This window comes from Panicum virgatum, chromosome 8K (assembly GCF_016808335.1).
Source record: "Panicum virgatum strain AP13 chromosome 8K, P.virgatum_v5, whole genome shotgun sequence".
Classification (NCBI taxonomy): Eukaryota; Viridiplantae; Streptophyta; class Magnoliopsida; order Poales; family Poaceae; genus Panicum; species Panicum virgatum.
The window spans coordinates 8,083,546-8,094,018 of NC_053143.1; the positions used below are offsets into that span (position 1 = coordinate 8,083,546).

The 10,473-nt window shown below is 46.6% G+C and overlaps 1 protein-coding gene across 1 annotated transcript; it reads right to left on the minus strand.

Moving 5' to 3' along the window:
* Positions 1–2,873: 2,873 nt before the first annotated feature.
* Positions 2,874–5,253, minus strand: LOC120646127. Its single transcript, XM_039922833.1, has 2 exons — positions 3,353–5,253; positions 2,874–3,277 (listed from the first exon to the last, which is right to left on the minus strand). Exons 1-2 carry the CDS (start codon positions 3,366–3,368, stop codon positions 2,874–2,876), a joined length of 420 nt encoding a protein of 139 aa, XP_039778767.1. The 5' UTR covers positions 3,369–5,253.
* Positions 5,254–10,473: the final 5,220 nt, after the last annotated feature.

The window sequence follows — 10,473 nt, forward strand, 5'->3', positions numbered from 1 at the left end:
AGGCTGAAGACAATAGGAGCACCTGAATGGCATGTGCCGAAAAACATAGCAGCAATTACAGCAAACTGTACCAGTGGTGACAATGCTGTGCACGAAGAATCGCCACCAGCAGCAGAAAATTGTTCAAGTCCTGTTAGGGATAGGTCATATACATATGCTGGCGGCCTGGACGAAGATGAGACTAAGGAGAATACCGTCCCGGGACAGTTGGATCCCATATCCGAAGGTTGGTTCTTATGTTACCCTCAAGACAGCTGCACTAATGTTTGTATACATGTTCAATAATGAGAATTTGAATTGCAGTACCTACACAAAGAGGTGGTCCGAGGAAGGCGAGGGAAGCAACCAGGGGAGTTATGCTTGACAGGATGACCAAAGCTATGGGGAGAAGGTTGCCCGTAACTGTTGCTGAGGGGAACCTAAGGCTGCATGATCCGTTGCAAGCTGCCAAGTTTGCATCAGAGGCTGGTGTTATTGTCAGGGGTCAAGTTCCTATCTTGACCCATTGGAAAGAATACAAGCAATATACAGAACATTTTGATGGCTTCGTGGGAAAGCTATCTGTGGGTGCCTATCTGCTATTCCCACTTTTACATTGAACTCTTATATGGCACTGGTGTAACTCGGATGTCAATTGTAATTACCAGGGAAGGTTAGCAATTGACCCAAGCCACATACCAACAAAAGATGCTTGTGTCAGTGTATTCAAGTCAGCCATACGGCAGAGGCTGTATAGGTGGAAGAAGAAATACTTTGTTGGCCTCCCTGCTAATGTGATCCCCACAACCTCTCCTGTATCCTACATGACTAATGCACAGTGGTCTGAACTTGTTGATAAGTGGTCAAGTATGCGCAGCAGGGTAATTTCTCTTCATGTTCCTTCAAATATGTACATATGATGGAGACTAGCTAACACATACATCTCATGTAGGGAGTCTCTTACCAAAACAAGGAAAACCATGGTAAAGTCAAGCTGCCTCAAGCAACAGGATCGCGCTGCTACGTTGCCCAGTTGCATGAATATGTTAGTCTCAACACTATTGTAATGTAACCTTTTCATTATTCTGCTTCCTTAATTAAAAAATGTTCACACACACACACACACACACCCCTTGCACTTTGGTTGTGTCATGTGGCAAGTCCTATTGTCAGTTATTCTTACTTGATCATCATGGTCTCGCTGATTGTGTGACCATCATTTTGGTATATCCATTAGTACAATAACAAGAACAATGATACCGAAGGCAGTGGAGTCAACGGGGATGAACCATAGGAGCCAGTTAGGGAAGCTGATGAAGTACTCGATGTAGTGGAAGCATTCAAAGTCTGCCCTACCAGCCGCAAGAAGGGTATGAGTGATGCCGCTAGACAAGCAGTTGTAAGTCCCGGTACATGGCTCCTTGCTCTTCCAAGGATTTTGCTAGTTTTATTGACATTTGCAATTCCAATTTCAGTAGCAGCAGCTACACCTCCATGATTTAGTAGTTGCTCCTAGTATTTTTAATACACTACTTTCTTTTACTACAGTCAGTAAAGTAATAGTTTATCTATGCATTTTGTATATGTCAATGGAAACTATCCGGGCAGAAGCCGTTGCTGATGGGCAGGCACCATTGATTAGTGCTGAGGTGGTTTCCAAGGTCATCTCGCCTGACAGCTCCAGCTGCACTTTTTTCAAGAATGCTGGTTTATCCACTCGCTCCTTGAAGACTCCATCAGCTGCAGAACAAGCGCTACTTGAACAACTTGCTACTGTGAAACAAAAAGAAGCTGCTATCACTATAGAATTTGCTAAGGTAAGGAAGAGGAGTGAAGTAGCAGAGGAAGCGCTGGTGAAAACTCAAGAACTGTATGAGGACATGAAGAAGCGATAGGAAGAGAAGAATCTCATCCTTCAAAGAATCTTGCAGGCGAACATCATTGGTATCTCTTCTCAGCCCTAATCCTCTGTCATTGCCTCCGGTGCTTGTGTGATGTCATAATGTGGGTTCTGAACTATTTTGGTGGTGTGATGAACTATCTATGGTGGTGTGATGAACTATCTGTGGTGGTGTGATGAACTATTGTGGTTGTAACTTATGGTGCCGTTTCTATGATTTCCTGCCGCATCATTTTTTCTGTGACGGAATGCAGCCCGTTCTTCTGGCTGGGCTGAAATATCTGGCTGGGCTGGAATGGAATGACAGAAAAGAGGCAGGCGCCAACCAGAACCAGCCCAGCCAGAAGTTCTACAATGAAACAGTTCTGTGACGAAATGTTTCTGTGATGAAAGCAGCACGATCATGGAATAACCGGAAACCTACACGTTTAACTCTAGGAAAATGACACGTGGAACAACCATAAAATGCCACATGCAGTACCTCGAAAGTGCCACATGGACCAATAGGCACACGACACGTGGATAAAATGGTAATGACATGTGGATCACCGAGAGAAAGACACGTGGGCAAATGGGAAAGGACACGTGGGAACATGGGAAGGTGACACGTGACCAAAAGTAAAGTGGCACGTGGGCATCACTCGTCTCGCCACGTGGCCTACGCTCGTCTAGCCACATGGCCTGTTACCTGCTCGCCACATCGCTAACCTCTTTGCGACACATCATCTGCCATCGTGGACGAAGCCACGTGGAGCGCCAGCGTGTCCTGGCCACGTCGCCTAATGGAATTGATGGCGCTTGCCAGCGCGGACGTGGACACATGGATCCGAGTGTCATGCGATGTTTCAGCGACACGTCAGCGAAGCAAAATTGGTTCCACGACCAAAGTTTGTTTCGTCGTTGAAAACCAGTTCCATGACGTTTCGGTCGTTCCGTCAAGGGAAACCTAACTCGATGCTTCATTTTTGATGAACCAAAACTCGTCACAAATTCATCACAGAATTTCTGAATATGACGAATTTGGGACATACAATGACAAATACTGTTGGTCACCAATGCATCGATTTCCACTAGTGGAGGGAAGGAAGGTGCACGCTCGAATCTTGGCCTTCTTGAGAGCATCCTTGTCCAGCTTCCCTTTGGATTTGTGCTTGTTGGAGGTGTGCTCATGCTTGTCTTTGTTCTTGGTGTAGGTGTACTCGTGTTTGTCCTTGGGCTTGGTGGGTTGATGCTTGTCTTTGTTGGGGCAGTGGGCGATGAAGTGGTCGAGGCCGCCACATCCGAAGCATCCCTCCTTCTGACCACCACGCCGACTGTTCATACGATTGTTGTGAAACCGCAAGAACCAGTTGATGATCAACGCTAGCTCATCATCTACAAGTACCTCTAGTTGTTCCTCTGAAACAGAAGCCAAAGAGGACAAAGCAAATAAGGGTTGTGAAGTGTTAGTCAAAGAACTTGAACAACCAATACCTGTGACCAACGCCATGGTCTGAGCAGAAGGGTTATCGAGCTTGGCTTGAGTCTAGTGATCAATCTCAGTTGACTTGAGCTTGCTGTACAGTTCGTCCTCAGTGAGCGTTTCATAGTTGGCTGACTCAAGAATTGTCGAAACCTTCACTTCCCAAACCCTCTAATCTAGAGTGTGTAGAAGCTTAAGTGCTCTTTCATGATCATCATAGGGTAGTTGCAGCTTGTTTGTCCGCATTTTGTTCACAATCACCTAAAACCGAGAAAACTTCAAATCGACCGACTCTCCAGGCAATTGAACAAAGTTCTCATACTCACATCTGTACGTCTCATGATATTTTTCAAGAGTTTTCCAGATCTCCTGAGCCGTAGCATGGTGAGAAACACGATCAAATTCAGTAGGCAAAAGGCAAGAAAAGATCGCATTACGAGCCTTGCTATTTTCCTCATAATGGTCAATTTGCTCCTGAATAACACGAGCAGCAAGAACCTCATAGTGTTCGTCCTCACAAATCTCCCAAACACATGAGCTGATGCTATGGAGATATGCAGATATGTGAATCTTCCAATAGGGATAATTTGTTCCATCAAAGTACGGCAACATTTTTGAACCTCGTTCCATGTCGCCTTCACGGATCAAGAACCGTTTAAGGTGGAATGATCCTTAACCGGCTCTGATACCAATTGAAGGACCGAATAGGCGACCAAAGGGGAGGGGTGAATGGGAGCCTCAAATCCAATTTCCAAAAACCAGAGAGAAAAAGTCCCAATTACACCCGACACACCTCAAACAGTGAGTATCAGTATCGCATAACTCAGGATGGCTATCGGTACTAGGAATACTCACCCACAGGAGTCAGAACACACTAGCAAAGTGGTGAAAAGCACACATGAAACTCGCGCACTCGCACAAACACATAAAAACCGATCAGAGAAAAATCACCGAAAAGAAAACATCTCAAGTACTCGAGCAAAGAGGGGTTAGGACACAGAGAAACAAAAATATGAAATACTGGAATGATATTTAGCTAACACATGCACAACTTAGCTAATTTTTGTTTTGCCTTTTCAGGTTTTAATTAAGCAGGAAATTAATTGAACCTAGAGCATGAAAAAAATCTAGTGTTAGAACTAAGAGACTATGGCTAGAGGGCAACACTAGAACATGACAAGCTACTCAACTAGAGCCTAAAACAATTCTAGCAAAAACAACCGAAAAAGAAAAACCTAGTGAGACATTCTATCGTACACCTTGTGGGTGCAATTTTGCTGATGAAGAGCGAGCTCGATCGAGGCCGCGATCTCGCACACATGCACCCAATCCATCTTCCTGCACAAGAAAAACGGACACTGCTGCTGCGGGCTGGAGTCGCTGCCCCACCAGTGCCGCTTGAAGTTCACTCTAGTGCCGCGCCGCCGCCTTAGAACTGGGCCGAGCGCCGCTAACTGCTTGCTGCCGTGCTGCGCGTCTGGCAGCTTACCCCCGCCACTGCATCATTTACACCGGGCGAGCGCAGAGTGCCATGCGGGTGGCCACCGCCGTGCGCTCGTGGGCCTCCTGCCCGTTGACCGCACTTGGCACTCCCAGGCAGAAATGCGATGGCCGCCACCGCCTAAGGCCTGCGCTGGGGGTGTGCCCTACCTGGCGCATGCGCGGCCAGGCCGCTGTACGCCGAGTGTCGAGGCTCAAAACTCCTGCAAGTCAACGAACGAACAGACACAATGGGACTCGAAAAATCTAGTAGAAATCAAGAAGGAAAGAAAAACCCGGAGGGCACAAGGAGGAGAGGGCCTCCTTTCCTATCCAATTTGTAGCACAAGGTCTCAAATCACCATAGCAATTTCCTAACCCTAGGAGAGGAGAGGAAGAGGGAAGAAGAAGAAAGAAGAAGCACCAGAAAGGGGGCAACGGGAGAGGGGGAAAAGAACAGCGAGCACACAGGGAGGCTGCTTCTACCCTTTAATTTCAACCACTCCTTTGCCAAAAAAACGATTTTACCCCTATACTACAAACTACACTTATTACACGCCCAGGGGCATTTTGGTCCACCTTTTTCTTGGAGCATCAGATGGACCCGGCGACTTCACGACTTTGCTTCGCCTCGATGCAAGCTTCGCGATCCCGCCACCTATCCTCCGACCTCCTCGGGCACTCCGCCCCGATTCCCGCCGGAATCCGATCCTCGACGCGTGTCACCAACATCCTCGACCACTCGGGCGTCAAGTCTTCCCAAGCCTCCGCTCGACTTGCACACCCGCCGTCTTGACTTGGTCAACACGGTCACCCCATATACTCTTGCGCTCGTCGATGTCCCCAGACGTCAGTCACCGCAGCTAGTAGCTCGGCCTCCTGGTCCCTCGGTCCAAGCCTAGCATCCGTCCTTCACCGCTCCCGGTCCATCGGCATGAACCCGCATGACCTTCACCTTCGCCGCCGACCACCACCTCCGACTTCCACGCCTGCGCACCACAAGCCAAGAAACACGTTGCACGACGCGACATACGCCACCGTTAGTCCTCAAACTCAACCCGAAACGCCAATCCATTGACAATCACTCATCATCAGGCTCGAACCACAAGGGCACATATCAACCTTTTGTTTGCATGAGCACAGCATTTCTCACGGCTGCTATTTGACGCTGCATCATCAGAGGCAACCGTGTTGTCTTGTTGCGGTCACGCTCTAGAACTCATAGAAGTAGCGCTCTGCGGCAAGCAACAAGGATTACGGAAGATATGGATTGCGTACAAGGATGGAAAGAAATGGCAAAGAGGCTAGGACCTGAGTTTTTCGCTGAGGCTGATGTCACCATCAAATCCTATTTCTCAACAGCTCCACAACAACTTTATCTACTGATCAGCATATTGGACATCACAGATCAAAAGGAACAAGAACATCTAAATGTAAGAGTTGTATGTTAGAACATGCAGATCAGAATCTATAATCTCTTTCTTATAGTGTGGTTCTCCCTTTGTAATCATCTTCTGTTTGATACATTCAAAGATAAATGAAGTACTTACTCCACAATCAAGCAAGCATAATCAAGACACTTTTTTTTGCTAAGATGAAAAAAAAAATATGGACCCATAACTGATAAATTAGAATTATGCATAACTGATAAATTAGAATAATATAAAAGCTATGCATAACTGATAAATTTGAATTATGCATCATAACTGAAATGTTGGGAGTATAATTCAGTGATAAATCCCAAGAAAGCCTCAAATGTTTATCACAGCCACTTTGTCCAAGTAAATCATGAAAAAGTTAAATAAATTGTATTGAGTTAAAAATCTATCTGTAATCACAATCGACATCGCAATGTAAATGCATTCAGGCCCAACATAGCTTCTCTCTCTTGTTGAAATCTGCTTCCTCGCCTAGACATGATTCTTTGGACAAGAGTTATGTGTGTCTGATGCTAAAATATCATTGACACTCAAAAAATTTCTAGCTCACATTCATACAGGATAGAGATAACATTCACACCAAAAACAGGACTAAAAATGTAGTGTTAATACCAGTAAGCCATTTATTCGTCCATCATCGAGACCCCCATATTGCTATTGTACTGAGCCCTAAAGCACTGAGATTTGGGGAGCTTCAATCAAAGAAGCAGGACGAACTTCATCACCTACTGATTTTTCTCTGAAGAAACAAATGCACACGATAAGAACAAGCAAAAATCCCCCCGAAGACTATGCATTGCTGCTGCAGGGTAGGCATAGTGTGATAAGAAATGAGAACACCACAAACAGCCCATCTACACATGTGCAGAGGCTATGCATTGGTGCTCCGAGCACAATGCAAACATAATCTGAATATAAAGTCTCTAATAATCTGTAATCAAATCTGCAGTCAAACTATGTGAATCAAGATTTTTTCCACGGTGCCTCTAAGTTCAGTTAAGACTTAAGAAATAAGTGAAGCAATTCAGAGGATGATAAAAATAAGTTGATTTAGATGCACCAAATTGATTTAGATTCAGGGAATAACATTATAAATGTTAAAGAATGGATGTTACCACCCAAATTGTCAGAGTCTTTCAGTGATACATTGGCACATCCAGCATTCAATGAGCAGTCAAAACATTGAACAGGCTAGAGGGAGTAAGCGTAGATGATAGAGGCATACCTGATTGCACAAATTTATCTGGACGTTGAAACTCCTTGCTAGCAAGGCGCTGGCGGCCTCATACTACTTGATGTCAGTAAATCTAGCAGCCCTATGCTCCAGCTGGTGCTATTCTTGCTGCAGTACATCATGCGCGTCGAACTATTCCTACGGAAGGGCGGTGCCAGCGGACCCTCCATGCAGTACCAGCCAGCGGGGCAGCCGACGCTCCGAGCGTCGGGACTCGGGAGGACGGCATCTCTGCACGGCTTCGATGGGTCGGCGCTGCCCCCACACCTCCCTCCATAGCCATGTCCCTCGCTCGCCGATCGCCGCACTCCTCCGCCCACAAACCAGAGCCCTCGGTCGGTCTCGTGCTGTCGTAGGGAGCCGGAGATGGGTTGGATTCTAGATCCGCTCCACCAGTGTACCAGGCCACTAACTATTGGATGTGCTGCACGAAGAGACGAGCGAGGGGGGAGGCCGGAGGCAGCTGATGAGTGGAGAACAGCGGTGGTGTGGCAGTGCGGTGGCGAGGGCGGAGGCAGTGAGGATGGCGTTGAGCGGCGTGCGCTGGGGCGAGAGCGAGCGGCGTGCGCTGGGCGAGGGCGAGGGCACGATTGGCGAGCGGAGGCTAGGGCGAGTGGCGTGCGCTGTGAAAGTGATCGGATGCTCTAGTCCAAGAGGGGGAGGGGTTGAATTATGCAACTTAAAATTCTTAACATATGGCTCTAACTAGTTTGCATAAAATTTAAACTAGAACATGCTATCTAAATATGCAACTATGGTTCAACTAGTGAGAAGCTTCCATCCCAAAAGAGTTATGCAACATATAGCCAATCCTATCAAAAAACTACTCTAGAAAGTAGAGGCACATAAGTAGCAATATAAAATGCGAAAACATAAAGGAGGGATGAGAGAAAGCGAACTCTCGACACGAGGATTTATCCTGTAGTTCGAATTGCCATAAAGACGCCCCTACATCTACGCTGTTGAAGCACTCACGAAGAGTATCGCTTCTCAGCAATCAAGTCTCTCCCGCAGACACAACCACGGTCACCTTGATCCCGCTTTACACTAACGAGCTTGCCCACGAAGGAAGGGGGTCTCCACGTCCCCCGCACAAAGTTGTCAACGCTGCTCCACACCAAACCGGAGGGTCGTTGACGTGCCGGCGAGCCACCAATGCTACAAGGGGCCGACGCACCGAGATACAATGTTTGGTTCACACTAGAACCAGCACACAAGGGTCTTAACCTTGCTCTCACACTCGAACTTGAGCTAGCCTAGCACTCTCACTCTCTAAGCATGTGCTAAACCTAAGGATTTGATCACTAAGCACTTTGGTTGGCTTGGAGATGTTCTTCAATGTGTATGGGGTCTCCCTCAACTCCAGCAACATCAAAATGGCCGAGGGATGGCTTATTTATAGCCCACCAACTCGAACTAGCCGTTTGTAGCCATTGGGCATTTTTCTGTGTAGGCATCGGTCTATCCGGTGACCCCCGTCAGTTCAACCGGTCACACACAGCTCGGAGGTAGCCGGTGCACACTCTGACACACGCCTGCTGCTGACGTAGTAGTCATCGGTTAAACCGATGCAATACACCGATGGGGCATTGGTTCAACCGGTGCTGAATAGAGCTGCCTTGGCTTTCCTGCAGCGCTGATGTCATTGCACCGACGCCTTACTCCGATGCACCGTCAGTTCAACCGGTGCTGAAGACGCTGCTCCTGCTCACTTGACATACTCTCTGAACGATGCCAAGGTGAATGCACCGACGCCTATTTCTTGACCGTTGGTTCAACCGGTGCCTCTTGGATTTCTTCACTTGGCTTGGCACTGCACAAACCAAATGCACCAATGGCCTAGCATCGGCCTATCCGATGCCTCCCGGTTTAACCGGTGCCCTGTTATCGGTTAAACCGGTGCTACTGTCTCTGCGTCCATTTGTCCAATTCATGGAGGCAATTTTCACTGTGTTTTTTAGTCGCTATAATGGATTGGACTTGGCATCTCGACGGTGGATTGAACATGGTGTCTCGACGGTAGATTGGACATGGCGTCTCAATGGCAGATTGGACATGGCATCTCAATGTTGAATTGGACATTTTAGCTTATATCCATGGGGCCTAAAAATTCTACAAATGTGGTCTCACAAACTTGTTAGTCCCATTGATTATGTTGTCACTCAATCACCAAAATCACAAACAATAGCCTAATGGGGCCATGTTCCTTACACGCTGAGTGAGGGCAAGCGCTGAGCGGAGGCGAGAGCGAGGGCTGCGGCGGCGCGAGGGGAAGGGTGGGCGCGGGGTTGGCGATTGCGATGGAGTGGGTGATGGCTAATGATCGGATGGGGAGGCTTGTCGAACGGGTGATATGCGACCGTCCGAGGAAGGACGACAAAGCGAGGTGACATGGGTCACAAGATGAAAAAAAGGTCACCCTTTGCCTCTTTTTAGTAGTATATAGAGATATAGAGATAGAGATAGAGAAGAGATAACCTATATATGCTAGAAGAGTTTTTTATTATTATTACTGCATTTGCGACGAAACTCTTTCATCAGTCTTCCCCGTGCCTACATATATATATACATATATATATATACATATATATATATACATATATATACATATATATATACATATGTATATATATATACATATATATATAGGGGGCATTCACTCTTATATAAGTAATATGTATGCAGTGAATGCAAGTCCAAGTCCTTAGCTTTTTTTTGTTAAGTATTATACAGTCTTGCTAGTCAAATAAGTCATGCCTTTGGTGACCATCAGAACCTATCGCTTTCCCAAGTCAGTCAAGCTTACAAAATGTGTGGACATACTATATACTCCGTACTATATCACATTGGCTAAAGAAATAATATCTTCGTGGAGTGTTAGATAGGGGAGGACTTAGCTGTTGGCTACTTCTAAGTCAACTTTTCTTCCATCGATTTACGAAATTAAATGTAGACATCTTAATTTAATACCAGCAAGTTG